Below are 16,435 nucleotides of genomic sequence, written 5' to 3' on the forward strand. Positions count from 1 at the left end.
GTTGGGCACAAGAAACAATTTGAAGATGTAAGTTTGGGCTCTTGGAAATTCTGATGAGCAATTTTTTGTCACATTTCATCGACTAAAAGATTAATCGATTGATTGTGAAAATAATCGACAGATTAATCAGAAATGAAAATAATCATTAGTTGCAGCCCTATTATTTATTTATATATACATAAAAAAAAATACATAATTGATCAGTAAACAGAACATACATACAGTAGGCCTACATAATGACTGGAAAGTTAAAAAAAAAACAATAACTTCAGAAAGAAATGTGCAGGAAGAGACAAAAAATCTAATAATGTAAAGTAAATAAAGTAGTATACACAAATGCATAACATATTAAAAAGAAAAAAAGATGATTACCAATGTTTTAAAAATCATGGATAGTGAATAAGATTGTGGTGGAGAGAGAGATTATGATTTATTTATTTTATTTATTCATTTTATTTGTCAGGGATAGTGCATATTGATGAACATTGCTGTAAATATGCCAGCTGTTGCTGAATGTCTTGTGGTTTTGAATCCTCCTGTGTTTTATCTGCTTACCAAGCCTCTCCTGTGGTTACACATCCAGGAATATGACGAATGCTGACTCCCAAGGTCCACTCTTACTTTGTTTTTTAATCAAATAATATGACATTTAAAGATACTTATTGGTTTATTATGAATGGGACATTTACAATATTAACCCCAGATGCTTTTTCTGTATCCTAATCTATTATAAACAACACAAATCAAATCATTATACACCAAATTAACTTCACAGAATATTCTCAGATTTATCAAAAAGTCACATGTCTGTCTATCTGCAGCTCTCACGCTGAAATATATGACTTAATGGGGGTCTGTTCCTGCTCCCGGAAGTCCTGACATCATGAAACTTCAGGTGTTTGCCGCGACGCCTGATGAGTCGATACTGCGTGCGCGTCCCCGCCCACCTGTAACAGAAACCGCCTAGAAAAGCTCGCTCCCGCCGCTCCCTCCCCACTCAAGGTGCGGCTGAGGAACAGGTGCGTGAAGAATCACCGAGACACCTCATTTAGTGTCCCATCACCGCTGTGTGCAAGCTCATTCTCAGAAAGCACCGGAAAACACAAATATATAACAGCAAGAGGAGCTGACTTTACCAGCAACAAAGCAAACTTCAGCTAAAAAGCCTTCAGGTGGAGAGGAGTGGGATTTGGACGTCGTCTTTGTCGGTTCAAGAACAAAAGAAGAAGAAGAAATGGCCAACAAGGGTCTGCAGATTTTGGGATTCGCCCTGGCCCTCCTGGGTTTAATTGGATTGATAATTGGCACAATTTTGCCCCAGTGGAAGATGTCTGCGTATGTCGGGGACAACATCATCACAGCTATAGCCATGTACGAGGGGCTGTGGATGTCCTGCGCCTTCCAGAGCACAGGACAAATCCAGTGCAAAGTCTACGACTCAATCCTGCAGCTCAACAGTAAGTAACTCACAGCGTGTGTCGTCGAAGTTCTTGTCATTGGGAACAAAGTGTCAAAATTTGGGACATTTTTTAGTCATATTTAATGAGGCCTTTTGGGTTGAGAGACCTTGAAAAGCTGTGATGCCTTTAATGTCTCACTTTTTTTACCCCCTGCCGAATAAGAAGGCCCTTAAACATATCACACATGGGCCTATTTGTTCATTTCTTAAACGTTTATTTCTTGGTAATAAAACTGGTTTCAGTTAATTTTACTGACCTAAAAAACGCGTTGCAGGAAATGATGTAACAAAAAAAGACATGCACCTGTTGGGAGAACAAGAAGTGACTTCTCTCTCTTTCGGCCATTTTCTCACTTCTTGGCTGTTCCCAGAATCCCCCCCGGCCTAACCGGTTTATGTCACTCATTAACCTCTCCCCAATGCAGGTATTTGGTTTAAGGCAGGCTATGAGGCCTCACCTGCATTGTACAGCAGAGTAGTTTGATGTTTAACTGCCAGAATTAATTTAATTAACTAAAGAAAAAAAAAAAAACCCAGGAGGGAGTGTGTGCATCACTTTTTAGGCTTCTTGGACAATGATTAGCCCTTGTCCTCAGCATGGCTACCCCCCCTCTTCCTGCATGTGTGGAAAGGCCCAAGGTGTCGGACATCCATTACACAGCATATGTAGTTACAGGTTAAACAACACCTGTATGACCCACTGTTTAGTCAACAGAACTGGATACCAACAGCCCCACAAACAGTTGGCCTGTATAAGGCCTCAAATTAACTACTTTGCTAAGTTTCTGGCCCATAATTGTTGACTCTTTCACACCTAATGTCCTGAAGAAAAGAAAAGATTAAACGAGTTTAATTTTTCAAAATGTTTGAGCAGAACACACAACAATTACAATAGGCCCCACTTCCTGGGTATAGTTTGTATGTGGCAATAAAGGGCCATTTGCCGTTCAGAGAAATGTAATAAAATGAGGAGGTTACTCATTGGTCGAAAAAGAACACCTAAAGCTAAATGAAGAAGTTGGAACAGTTGTTATGCTTCCTTGTCAGGAAAGTCCTTGTACTATATCTGTCTTTATGGCTCTTATCTCTTCTCATCAAGCAGTGGCTAAATGGGTCAATGGTGGCATGACGGTTGGATTCATTCACTGTGCATGTCTGGAAATCAACTGATTGATAGTCTGCCCTCAGGCACAAACTGCCAGAATGTCACACAGGGATATGTTTCGTATGAAGTCCCCTCCCTGTGGGTTTATCCTGACTCGCCTTATTCACTCAAAAGAGTTCACAGCTGCAAGTTACTTGTTAACTTTGAGTTAAAAATTCACAAACCGGCCATTTCCTCCAAAATGGCTTATTTTCTTCTTTTTATTTTTTTCTCCCTAGTTGCTTATCAAAACATCTGATTAAATATCTGCAGCACATTGTGCCTTATCGCCTCTTCAAACATGAACACAAACCAACTTTGATAAACATTGTGTGATTAAAGCTGTGGTTAGATATGGAGCAAGTAGACAAATAGTGGCTCATTATTCAGAAATACCTGCTCAAAAACCTGCTTACACACACTTAAAGTTTAGGAACAATTGAGTCCAACTCTTAAGTTGATGCCACATTGGGCATTCTTAACATTTCAAAGATGGTTGTGTCTTTTTTAGGTAGCAGTTTGAAGCTACGAAATGTCCACCTGCTGAAAAGTGGGCTGTGAGCACCTGAAAGTGGGAGTGCCTTCTTTTTTTTTATAATGAAACTTGAAACCTGGTTAGACCTGTTTCTGACTTGCATGCAAGCACACAAGCCCACACACCTACTCCCCAACCCCCCTTTAGTTTTCCATTGGGCTTCCGGTTGGAGCCAGTTTCTGTGGTGCGTTGTTATAGGGAGCGGCAATGAGACACAGGAGACAGAGGCCACTGTGTTGTGCATGAACAGTGCTTGTTTAGTGCTTTATTTGTGTCAAATTTGTGACTTCTAAATGCTTAAAGCCAATATAAGTTTAGGTTTTTTATAGAAGTGTTATCACATAAATCATTCAAATATAAATAACATTTTTTTCCTGCCAAACCGGTGCAGCCTTTCAAGTTTTGCCACACCCTTTACCTTTATTATTTTTATTAAGTGTATTTAAATACTTGTCACAATAACTGATGGATTAACCGTTTCTTGTCCTCTTACCCAGGTGCCCTCCAGGCAACCCGCGCCCTCATGATTGTCAGCATTATTGTAACGGTGGCAGGCCTGGGCGTAGCCTGCATGGGAATGAAGTGCACCAACTGTGGAGGAGATGACAAGACACGCAAGTCTCGCATTGCAATGACCGGAGGCATTATCATCCTGATTGGATGTAAGACACCACTTAAACTTGTTTTTGTTTACGATTGTCTGTTTCTTTTCCCCGAGACAGTCTCGGTGACGTTCTGCTTTGCTTTCCCGCAGCTTTGTGCTCCATTATCGCCTGCTCTTGGTACGCTCACGACATCATCCGGGCCTTCTATGACCCATTCACCCCCGTCAATACCAAGTAAGTACACGAGCAGAATACAATATCTCTAACACGTTAGACGTGCTTGTTTATTTAAGATACTGGATTTAAGCTCGTCCTGCCCTCCAGACATTTGCATGAGTCCAGCCGTTCTGTCAGTGCTGATGAATGTATCGTGCATGTTTGTTTTATGTTCTCTGCTCTGACCTACTGTAACTTCTCGTCCTGAAGGTATGAGTTTGGTTCCGCCATCTTCATCGCATGGGCTGGAGCTTTCCTGGCTGTAATTGGAGGTGGCATGCTGGCAGCATCCTGCCCAAGGGGGAAACCCTCGCCGAAGTACCCCATCTCCAGACCCCCCAGCAGCAAGGAATACGTTTGAACAGGACAGGAGTCGGTGTTAGAGGCTGAAGGAACACTTTGACATTCATGCTAGTCCTACTCAGAGACTGAGGCATTGAAAACATGTATCCCAGGAGACGATTCGTACCTGTTTTTATTATTTTTTTTATTGTATATTTTAGTTTCTTCAGGGCCCCACTATGATGTTACTGTAATATTATTTTACTAAATGAATTATTAAAGTTTTAAATAACAGCTGTTTACTTCTTAAAGAGCTTGTTGAACTAAAGTCAGTGCTTACTGTTTTGTATACTGTGTAGTATACTATCCACTTAGTTGACACCTGTAAAGCACTATTTGTCAAATGCTTCATGCTAACTTGTACAGTGTGTTTGGGAAACAGTTTGAATGTACTGAATAGAAATCAGATATCACAATCACAGTGGACAAGTCTTGCATCACTTGTTACTGTGAAGCTGAATCCATATAGGTTAAACATCTGGCACCTGAGAAGAGATCTGTGTTCATTATTATCATGTATTTGTGCCTTATTTATAATAACGTGACAAAACCTTTGGAGACTCCTCTGTTTTAATCAAGTGCTGGAATGAAATTGTAACTAAATCACCGCAAACTGATTCCTTAAGCTCCGATTGCCAATGTTCTTGCTGACATACATACAGCAACAGCTGTTGATAGCTTTGTATTTGTTTGACTTGTTCTGTAATAACAGTTTGTGTGAATGGGCTTTGCTTATTGCTCCTGTTTTTTGTCTCAACAGCTGTCGCTGCACTCACCAAATATTCTTTTTTAAAAACTTTTTGAAGTTGTAACTTTGCAATGTTTGTATTGTATATAAAATAAAAGCGTAAAATTGAATGTTTCTGGCTTGTGGAAATGCCTTTTATACAAAATCATTTTAGGATATGCATTTACAAAGAACAAAACCCAGACTATTTAGTTCTCTGTAAAAGAGGAAGAAAATAAAATAAACAGTTAAAGAAATTAAACATGATAAACTGGCTGTATGCACCAATACATACACATGGACAATACAACAATAAAGTACATGAGATTGGTCCTGCATGCTGTGAAACTCAGCTGGCATGTGCAGATGTTATGTAATTCTGAACACGTTTCCCTTAAACAGACAGCATATTGGAATTTTTAATTGTTGGTGATTAAACATGAAAGACTGGTTGCAGATGATTTTCTTACAGAAGCAGGAATCTGAAATGATCAGGGCCTCACTTGACTCTGGCTGGAGGCCATCTTCCTTTGAGTTGATGGCTCCACAGCATCATAATGGCTAACAAAATGAAAGTTGCTTTGGTTTTTATTGCCACCTTGTGGTGTGTATAGGCAACTGCTTTTAGTTGTGGTAGATATATGTATTGTAAGGATGGCTGAAGTCACTGTGCATTAGAAATCATGTATTATATGTTCAACTATCAGTAAAAGTATTACTGTGTAAGCCAACATACACGGGTCTTTGTGGGTTTATTTTAAGCTGTCAGATGATGTGGGAGAGCTTTAAAACAAAAGGCAAAATCCACCTTCTTCCTCCTGTCTTTTTACAGTGTCTCATCTCTCCTCACTTTGTCATTATATGTCTCCAAGTTATGATTCTTGTGATTCATCAGAGCCAGCAGTGTCTTGCTCTAGTTCTCCTTCTCCTCTGCTCTCATTCTGCCTGCTGTTCTCCAATCATTATTCTTTCTTCCCCTCGGGTCAGATCCAAAAAGTAATAATGATAATGATTTCACTCCTAAGTGGCCAAACTGTCTGACCCCAGTCTGCCTCTGTCCTATAAACTCACACAATGCCACCAGAGAACTCTTTTCTTCTATTGTAAGACTTTATATCTACACTGTAGTGATGAGCTGATGAGTTTCATTTGTCATTAACAGGGGGGTGTCACAGGATTTGTCATTTAAAGTGGCTCATGTTAAACGTTCTTCTTGTGAAATCCTCTCTGCTGGAATTTAATTGTTTTTTCGGAAAACATTCTTCCCTCCTGCGTTAGTTCAGACCACATTACACCTGTTCACTTCTCTAATCTAATCATTTAATCAAGGTCGGGCTATTTATCACAGTAAATCCAGGCCATTACACCAGGCATTCCTGTGCTACTGAATCACTGAATAATAATGAAGACTTATCACTGTCCATCAGCCTGACAGTAAATGATGCACTACTCTGTCTAAGTGGGCATTTATTGGACCATTAAAGGTAAAGATGAACAGAATGGGGTTGAATTGGCCTTATTACCCTGTAAGTGAATCCACTACTCAAACTGTCGTCACATAAACAAACATGCACATTCATTCATTCATGAACGATTGGAGAGACTTGAGTTAGTTTGTGTTAGGAGCTGCATGGTGCAAGATTTTCTTCAATGTAAAATACATCAAATAGCTGCAATGGAAAGAAATGGGCCTCATCTCCCCAAAACTTGAACTGGATCTAGTTGGATCTAGATACGATTGTCCGCCCACACAAAATAAAGAATCAAAACATCAATGCAAATTTAGCGCAGCTTGAATCTGAGGGGAAAGGGGAAGATGTCTGCTTTCCTCTGGACTTTTAAAGTACCTTCATCTTAACTGGTTTTGAATCACGACACAAAATGCAAGAGATCCTGGTTACAGAATGGGCCGATATACATTCTCCAACTCTATAAAACACAGTACCGGCTGCTTCTGCTGTGAGACGAGTACACGACTATAAAAATGTTATTGGATCAAGGGTCACAAAGTGCAAACAATGCAGTATGTGTATGTGACCCAGTTGACACGGTAGTTGCGGTTTGTTATGGTGTAAATATCTGGAGGTAAAATAAAGTCAATATCCCCAATGTGCCAACAGGATATCTTACTGGGAGAAAGAGCATTACTGGGTGCAACATCATCAGAAAATTGGCAGTAAAAAAAATACAGAATATCAAGGAAGGGTGAGTGAAATTTTGGCCCATGGTTGCATAATTATACTGGAAGCACAACACGTTTTGGCTTCAGGATCTTATAATTTCTATATGAAGTATTTATAGAACTGTGAACTATCAAGAAATTCACAACTATAGTAAATGCTCCTGTTTTAGTTTTTTAATTGTCTTGTCGTTAATAAGTAGAAAATAAGAACCCACCCACTTTATTTTAAATTATTCTGCTCTAGTTTTGTTTTTTGTGGCATGTTGAGAAATAGTCACTTTACACACTCCCTCTGGAGTCCACTCACAGTGACTGCCAATGACTTCAAGATTTAAGGATAAATCATACAAGGTAAAGAATCATACATAAAGAATAAAGATATAATGTGCACCTTTTCAATAATCAACTCTTTACTAAAACTGCACTTTCTGCCTAAAAATAAAGTCAATCCACTTTAGACTCATTTAAGGAGACAGCTGTGCAGACCATAATCTATTCAAAGTCCACATTAAAAGAAACGAATGGCAAGACAATTGTCAGTGCTTGAAATTTTAATAGAATGTAGATTGCAGCACAAAAATTAAACTTAGAAAAATTATCCATCAACTGCATTCATCTTCAAAACTGGGTAAAATCAGCTATCATCTCAGAGAATGAGAACAATTACAACACTTCCACAATATTATTTTTTTATTTAATTAATCTTGTATAGCACATCCAAACCCACAGCATATTTTAAGTCATACAAACTTATACTTTGAGAACATGGAATGATCTTCTGCTTTAACATGCCTTATGGATCAACATTTGTAACATTACTTTAAATGGTCAAATGAGAACAGTGAATTCATTAAACTTGAGTACAGGTGGAAATGTCCAAGAACATTCTAACATCTGCAAGGTCTGATTTGGAGTTAAAATCTACTCATAATTGAAAAGAAAAAACACCCTCATTTGCAAATTCCTTCATGCATTCAGTCACTCAGAGTGTTACTCAACAACTGGCCTGTTTGCTATGAGTAGTCATGGCAATACAAAACAAGTGAAACAGTCTCCACTCAGGCCACTTACAGAGCTGAAATGTGAAGGCTGCTTTAGCGCTTTGCTTCAAATGGTTTATCATTTCCGGACGGTAAAATCTGAAGAATTTACAGAATACGTCTAATTCTGACACGACGTTTCAAACTGAAACTCAGTGGACAGTTTGTAGCCATGGTTTCTTTACCTTAGGAATCTCACAATAGCATAAACATTCAAAACATTTCAAAAAGTGCAAAATGTCCATGATAACAAACAAATTAATATTAAATCAATATTGTGATCATTAACTACTGATGTCCACCAGAAATTCAGGCTTACTAAAACTGGTAAATGTTCTGAAGATGGCTAATAGCTGATGTTTTATTGGCTGTTGAAAATAGATGCGACTTTCTTGAGCTCTGTTGCCAGTCTTGTATGTGCTTTTAGATGTGTCATAATCTGATGCAGTGCCACTGTTCCTGCATGAGGCCAAATTAACCTGTACTGTCTACATATATATAAAAAAAAAACAAAGATATCCTCCACACTCATGGGCCAAGAATCTAGTGAGAATTTTATTTACACATTTACAAAAGATGCAAATTTGTAACGTGTGTCTACGTCACCATCTCTCTAGTCTCTTCATACAGGAGGGGCTGGACAAGCCTTAGAATTAATTAAGTGTGAATGAAGTGTGAGGCACAGAGTTTTGGTTTCAGAGGGTTTGAGAGGTGCTATGGGTATAAACAAGTCATAAAAAGAGACAATAAAACTATGGAGACAATTATTTAGCATCCTTCACCGTCTGCCTCCACTTCCACAGCTCCAGAACAACCTGAAGAAAAAACAAAATGTCTGTTAATATCATGGCACAACTTTATGGCAAAGGCAGAAACATTTAAGTGTCTAATTAGAAAGAATCAAAACTTTTCTTAATTCTTTCCTGTGTACATTATTTTCTGACCGGCTCCTGTGCAATATTTATTTTACATCACTTCCACTGCTTGTGATTTTAAAACTTGGGGGCCCTCTAGTGGCAGAACACAGAGGGGAAACAACAGATTGGGGCCAGTTTAAACCAGGACTGTCATTTTTTTCTTCTCCAAATAAAAATGTAGAGCATCAGGAGTTTAATTTCCAAAGATTGCTTATTTTCCTGCCATGCACTCTGCACTTAGTAAACGTGGCCAAACTAACCAAGATTGATACCAGATCCGTTCTTCATGGTAACATGTCTTTGTTAAACTTTTGATAGTCAACAATGGGTATCAGACAAATACTGGCAAGCACTGTGAACTTGTACTGTACCTTGGTATCTGAGACTCTATAACCGTGCTTCACAAAGTTCTCAAACTTGGGCTGGATTTTAGGTAATGTTACTCCCTGTAAAATAAAAACAATGACAAAGAATGAGCATTTTAATTCATGTCATATTACATTTTCAAATGGAGGAAAAGGATTGTGATAAAACCAAAAAGATTTTTAAAAAAAGGACACCAACCTTCTTCACTGACTCAAGTATCTTGGCTTTAATCTCAGGAAGTGATAATTCAGCTTTGGGAGTTGGTGGGGCTTTAGGGGACTTCTCACCCTTACCTTTAGGAGTCTTTGCCTATGAAGTACATCAAGTTTAAATATTAGTAAAAATACATTTTTGTTAATCAACTGAAATAAAACTGGATAAGAGAAAGCTTTGCACACATTTTATGATCTTTGAAAATATTCATATAGTGACTGCCTCCAACAGTGGTTAAGTAGACTACCAACCCGCTATGCAGCGTATAACAAAAGGCCAGTCAATGAAAACTGATAGTTACCTGCGCCTTGGCTGGAGTGTTGGGTTTCGAACTCTTGCCATTCTGAGCAGGGGCTTTTTTGGATGGTGTCTGCTTGGCCTGTAACAAAGAATCAGGTGTTAGTGACAAAAGGACTGCACGGTCATTTAAGCTCCAACTGCAGAAACTATGAAACAGGTGCTTGCCTTAACAGGTGACTCTTCGTCTTTGCTCTCCTCATCTTCATCATCCTCGTCATCATCCCTAAAAGAATAGTTATGGTGAAAAAATATTTTAATCAATCCACAAACAGAAAGTGAACAGAAATCCAAATTCTAAATAATATTTTCATCACATATCAAAAATACATTTAGTTGTTAAGTTTCATTTCAACACCATCATTATGCCAAAACAGTTTTTTGGTTAAAGACGACGGTTCACAATGCATTTAAAGACTAAGCATAGACTAAAAAAACACTGTCCTCTATAAATTATTACATCCGTAGTGCTTTAACTTTAACAAAAGGCTTGCATCTGAGGTCAAAGTTGTTTTCCCAGCGCTGAAATATGGCCAATCTTTTTCTAAAAAAGGTAGCAGTATAACAGACACAATTGAACCAAATCATGTTTATGTAAAGAACAACCAGGTACATCTAAAGCCACACCTGTAAATCAAGCTAATAGAACAGCATTACCATCACAGAGGCAAAGCCAGGTGAAAAAAAAGCACCTGTATCTTCCAGTCAGACTAACTATCAAACTGCCAAATAGCAATACAACTGTTTCCAAACAACTGACACGAAGCGTTTAACATGAACCAAATCGCATTAAAAATTTCACTGGCAGATTATCAAGATCAAGCTGATGAAAGAGAAAACCCTGTTTGTTGTACAGATGCATGCCATGCCAGCTGGCATCAAGATGAGCAGAATTAAGTTCATATCCCAGCAGGACGGTGAACTTAACATGCAGTGAAGCTATTGTCTGTCTGAAGTCCAAAAAAGTTCTACTTGACACATTATTCTTTATAGTTACTACAACTTAAACTAATTAAATATGTTTGGAAACATTTGAGTCAGGACAAGCCAAACATGCAACACCAGAACAGACATTCACAGAAATGTTTTTTTAAGAAGGATGAAAAAAATTTGGATTTTCAAAAGTAAAACGGACGCCGGAGTATACACTGCTATTAAGACATAAAAAAATGAAGAGAAGTGTACCTTCATTAAGTATTAAACTATTGGTGGATTACATAATACATGTTACTGTATGTAATTTACATACATAATTCATATTTGCATTTGTTCGATAAAAACAGAACTGTTGAACCCCACTGTGTTTGACAGTATGTAAACTGAAAAGGTTAGCATGATGTGCGTGCAGCTCGACACTCACTCGTCATCATCATCTTCGTCATCGTCCTCATCATCGTCGTCATCATCCTCCTCCATGTCCATTTTCATTTTCTTCTGTAAGGACGAGAAAAAAAAAAGAAAGGTTATGGCCACTTAATCTGGACGAATTTGAAACTAAAGCATTAATCTTTGCAGCTCTGCATCATTTAGTCATTTAAGGAGTTAGTCAATATGAATGAAAATGTATTGCCAACTATTTTGATAATTAATCTTTTTGGTAATTTCTTAAGCAATCCGTCACCTTGTTTGCATTGTTGTGACATTGTGATGACCATTTCTCCCAACATTTTGACATTTTAAGGACAAAGCGATTAATCATGAAAATAATCATTAGTTGCACATCTGGAAGGATCTAAAACAAACCTGAGACTTGATGGCAGGGGAAGAAGCAGGTCTTTTCTTTGATGTTCTGACATCTTCCTCCTCCTCTTCATCGTCGTCGTCATCATCTTCCTCAAAGGACTGATCCGCCTCCATCACTTTAAGAACAATTTAGAAATGTTAGGTTAAAACACCACTACCAAAACCAAATTGATATAACTTACTATTAAAAAACAAACAAAAAAAACACTTAACAACCTTAACATGGGTTAGGGTCATATAAATACTCACTGACAAGGTGTTGTCCACTGATATGGATTGGACCAGAACCCGACTTCAGACGGAAAACTGCTGGGGGTGTGATTGTGAAACCACCAAGGCACACCTGCAACCAACACTCACATTAGCATCCATGTTGTACAGTGTTGCACACTACTCTTACTGGGTGCTCTTAAAGTTTGAGCAGAGCAGCATTTAAAAGAATAAAAGGTGTAACTTTTCTGACCCGATGTTGGTGATGACCTTATTTAACCAACACGGCCTTTGACATGCGTGGGTGGCTGAGGGACAGGAAGCCTTGACACACTGAGATGACAAGAAGCAGTTCACTTACACTTGGCAGGGTAGAGGGCTTCAGTGAGACCAGTGCTGCCTTGATTTTCTGACCCTCTGTGTCTTGTCCTTCTACCTCCACCATGTGAAGTTCATCTTTCGTGCTGGCATCCACACAGGCCTGGGGAGAACAAGGCAACGTTAGACTGTATTCGACATTAATCTTTGGGACACTTTCAAACCTGATCTGTTCGGTTCTGTTCAAACTAGCTGTGGTGTGCTTGCCCGTTTGTTTATGGTGTGAACAGCCACTGGATTCTGTGATTGTTTGTGTGATTTTAGCAGGAACTCGAAAGTTGTCAAACAGTAAAACGGTGAAACCACACACAGGAACTATCCCAAGAATATTACCATTCAGCACACTATTATTTTCATCCTGTTTCTACTTTTTTGGTTGATTTCTTTGTGACATCAGAAAAGATGAACAAACAAATAAGGTTCAGTTAAGTACAGCACGACTGGTTGTCAGTCAGAATTTTGATTTGGATACCGACTGAATCAACAGAGTAAAGGGAGTGTTTGCATGTTTGTATCCTAAAACTGCTGTACGGAACAAAGTTAAACACTGACCTTGTTAGAGAGGCACTTATTAAGACTCAAATTGTGTTTCAAGCTCAGGCGTGTAATTATTCTTGCGTAGACAGTAATTATTTTGTAAAAGAAAATGAGCAACTTCAATACTATGCACGAGAGGGTGGTACAAAAAATGTAATCACCTCATGAAACGGGATGCTAATGTCGAACTAACTAAATTGCAAAAGCAGTGAGCAATTAAATTTAAACTACAAATTAAAATTTGGTTGCACTACTTAAGATTCTGTTTGCTTCATTCATATTCTGCTTCTTGTGCTACATCCAGCTGCAGGAGACCTTATTCTCCAAATGTTAAGACACTTGACACCATGCCTTTGTTTTTTAAGTCACTTTAAGCATTTTATTAGGTTTACTTAATCAACTGTCAATCTATGTGCATATAGAAAATCAATATGAGTCAAGTTTTAACAGTTGTACATGCTGTACCCTCATGTTTGTCCAAGATTCAAAAAACAATCTAGTCCATGAACAAAACAACAAAACAAAAAAATCCAGGAGAAGTTAGCAAATAGCAAAAATGGTGGTTAGTTAGCTGTAGTTAACATGTGTTATATATGCAATACTACAGGCCCCCTTTGAACACCTCAGATCTCAGAGTACTCACCATCCGTAGATCTAGCTGATGCTCAAAGTCATCGTCCTCAGGGTTGAACACCACCTCCTTCCCAGCTTCCAGCATGCAACCTGATGGAAAGATTTCAAATAATGATATAGCATGTATACACTGAAGAACATACATCCTGAGATTTTTAATCTGTGACAGACAGGAAATAATTTGGCTGTAAAGTGCAATATTTCAAAGGCACACAGGAGGGAGCCATACAGACTACTGATGTGAATACCTCCACATGGCCTTTTTCCACATGGCCTGAAGTCCCCTCAGTGAGGAGACACAACTCTAAATTAATTTCACTTAAGTGGTAAAAAATTCAACAACACAACTATTGGGTGTCTGTGGTGCTTCCTAACAAATACGTTTATTGACTTTAATAACCCTGACAGATGAATACCATTTTGCTGCACTTATTTACACAAGAATATATATTTTAAATAGGTTTTGTTAAAGTAAAATGTATTCTGCTGTGCATATACCGGCCTCCCACTACTACTGAAGACATTAACATATACAGTGGCAAATTCACTAAATTGATTATCCTGTCTGGAGCATGATCATGAAAGTGATATGGTATTTCTAAATGATTCCTTGCTAGGACAAAATCCTTTTCACATACCACATGTGAGAAATATTTTTGCTCATCTCTCTAGTGTCTCACATTCCTTCCAAACTCAGTTCTCAGCAGAAGAGAGTACTATCCTGCGTTTCCTGTCTGCAATGAAAATCTAAAAATCATGTCTAAATATAAATCCATCTCAGGAGGGAAATAAGTGACAACCATAGAAACTTCTAGGAGACATGTTGGTAAAAGTATGACCTGACGGCTAATTCACTCACAACTATATTCTCTGATCGTGAAAAAAACAAAAAAAAGAAAACAAAAAAACCCAACATCACAGTTTTTGCAAGTGTTTGCTGGGACAGGGTCAAACGAGGTAAAGGGCTCTGGGTTAGTAACCCAGAGGAGGACGTCAGCAGCTGGGTCCGCATGTGCCTGAACCCACGTTGAGCTAGCTTTCACCCCCTGACAAGCTAACGTCCAGGTCCAACGTTAGCCTCAAATTCGCAGTTAGTCTAAATGAAATGTAAATGATACTATCAATTTTTTTCGACGTCTAGTGCGAAGAAAATGCTCAAATATCAACATTGTTCGCTAAACATGGGCGCCGCCATGTTGATAGTCAAACACGTGTATGGCTAATTCAGTCTGGTGAGAAGCCGCGCTGTTCACTCATTCAGCCTCCTGCTTCAGTACCATCATTTCTAATACCATATTTAATAGACTTCTTATAATATATTTCTTATAATCTCATAACATGTCATTACAAACAGTACCTTCCATTACAGAGGACCAAATGCAGCTAAGTTAGGCAGCTAACGCTACATTTACTCGTCTTCTCGTCCTGATATCAGCAGTCAAACAATGAGGAGGCGAAACATTAAACACCTTCAAACCACCAGGCAACATGCAGAAGTTTTCTCACCGTAAAGAAAGGTCTGTGGCGCCATCGTTTCCTCGTCTAAACCGTTCATTTTGGAGATGAAGTCGCTGACAACCTGCTGCTTGTCTGCGGAGGGAGAATAAGCAACTCCTGACGGATGGCAGACCAACGTGAGACTCCGCCTCCTCGCCTTCTTCTTCTTCTCTGCTTCACGCTGGACAGAAAGCCAACAAGACACGCAGACCGGAAACAGCGCCACCCAGCGTACCGCAGTGTGGAGCGCACACATAGCACAGCCAGAGTGGTTTGCCTGTTTTCTCTTTGATAACTGTGTCTCACAAGCCTGGAAATTAAGGCGTTTAGTAACTGGTGTTCATCTTGATTTCTCTTGTATCAGTTTAGGAGATGTTGTTGTCAATGAAGCATTTTGCCTTGGTCGAAAGGTCTAAAATTCTGATTGTGAAAAGTATTGAAAGTGATTCTGAGTGCTGTGTCGTAGGCAACTGGACTTGTTTCAGTTCCTTGTTCCTCATGACTGAGAACCTTCATCAACGTATTGAAAGTGGCTTTCTTCTCTGTTGTAGCAATGTTTTATAAATGTATGGTGCTGTATGTGTATGCATATATACTCTGGACATGTCTCATGTGAATTTGAGGTGTTCTGTAATCCCCATTTATTCATTCATTCATTCATTCAGGTTGTAGAAGACAATACAATTTTACAAACTATGTGCTCACCTTTAGCTTTTCAAAATAATAATTAAACCACGATATTTACTGGAGTAGCAGCGACTTCCAGTCACACTACTTTGTCATTTCTACCCAGAGAAACATATATGTTTTAAAAAATGTTTGTGTTATATGTTTTTATATATTTATATGTTTTGTTAGTGGGATACATTTTCTGAGCAGAAGGAGTTGTATTTCTAAAGATGACTATATGAAAATAATTATTAAATAACATTTAGCTGGATCTGTATCCCTGAACCTTTAGCAGTAATTGCCTCATCCAACTCAGACCTCAATTTGAAGGCTAAATTAAAGTGAGGGTGAAAAAAAACAAAAAAAAAAACTGAGACAGATGGATTGGGATCTGGGGATCGCGAAGGCCACGGCATAATATTCTCATAATTTTCATACACATCAAACCACAGTGGCACCCTGTGTGGAGTCAACTTCATTTCTTATGCTTCCGGACTCATTTATTTAGGTTTTTACTTTGATTTATTGTTAAATTACACACTTTCTTACCCATAGACAGACACACACGTACACACACCCCTAAAATAAAAGTAATACACCACTCAATTTAAGAATTTACATATTTATTCTTATGGCTTAAAATTAATTTTCTGTTTTTGGAGATCTAACAACTCTGTTCCAAACCAAGATTTCAGGGACCAGAGGCTGTGATGTCACGCTGATGC

The 16,435-nt window shown here is 38.5% G+C and overlaps 2 protein-coding genes across 2 annotated transcripts; one reads left to right on the top strand and one right to left on the bottom strand.

The window, feature by feature from the left end:
- Positions 1 to 995: 995 nt before the first annotated feature.
- LOC141006961 (claudin-7-B-like) lies at positions 996 to 5,159 on the top strand. Its single transcript, XM_073479278.1, has 4 exons — positions 996 to 1,457; positions 3,636 to 3,800; positions 3,893 to 3,977; positions 4,170 to 5,159. Exons 1-4 carry the CDS (start codon positions 1,235 to 1,237, stop codon positions 4,318 to 4,320), a joined length of 624 nt encoding a protein of 207 aa, XP_073335379.1. The 5' UTR covers positions 996 to 1,234; the 3' UTR covers positions 4,321 to 5,159.
- Positions 5,160 to 8,778: 3,619 nt separating this feature from the next.
- On the bottom strand, positions 8,779 to 15,180 carry npm1a (nucleophosmin 1a). The gene is made up of 11 exons (XM_073479769.1): positions 15,051 to 15,180; positions 13,555 to 13,634; positions 12,358 to 12,477; positions 12,036 to 12,129; positions 11,787 to 11,902; positions 11,404 to 11,477; positions 10,212 to 10,269; positions 10,048 to 10,125; positions 9,732 to 9,842; positions 9,539 to 9,613; positions 8,779 to 9,065 (listed from the first exon to the last, which is right to left on the bottom strand). The coding sequence occupies exons 1-11, from the start codon at positions 15,097 to 15,099 to the stop codon at positions 9,015 to 9,017; spliced, it is 906 nt and encodes a 301-aa protein (XP_073335870.1). The 5' UTR covers positions 15,100 to 15,180; the 3' UTR covers positions 8,779 to 9,014.
- Positions 15,181 to 16,435: the final 1,255 nt, after the last annotated feature.

This window comes from Pagrus major, chromosome 13 (assembly GCF_040436345.1).
Source record: "Pagrus major chromosome 13, Pma_NU_1.0".
In the NCBI taxonomy this organism is placed as follows: Eukaryota; Metazoa; Chordata; class Actinopteri; order Spariformes; family Sparidae; genus Pagrus; species Pagrus major.

Bases quoted from the DNA above. Each gene is read 5' to 3' on its own strand.
- LOC141006961 (XM_073479278.1), top strand. From the start codon at position 1,235: ATGGCCAACAAGGGTCTGCAGATTTTGGGATTCGCCCTGGCCCTCCTG. The intron at 3,801-3,892 runs GTAAGACACCAC...GCTTTCCCGCAG, and splicing joins CATTATCATCCTGATTGGAT to CTTTGTGCTCCATTATCGCC. The intron at 3,978-4,169 runs GTAAGTACACGA...CTCGTCCTGAAG, and splicing joins TTCACCCCCGTCAATACCAA to GTATGAGTTTGGTTCCGCCA.
- npm1a (XM_073479769.1), bottom strand. From the start codon at position 15,099: ATGAACGGTTTAGACGAGGAAACGATGGCGCCACAGACCTTTCTTTAC. The intron at 13,635-15,050 runs GTGAGAAAACTT...TCTTTCCATCAG, and splicing joins GCCACAGACCTTTCTTTACG to GTTGCATGCTGGAAGCTGGG. The intron at 11,478-11,786 runs GTTTGTTTTAGA...TCGTCCTTACAG, and splicing joins CCCCTGCCATCAAGTCTCAG to AAGAAAATGAAAATGGACAT.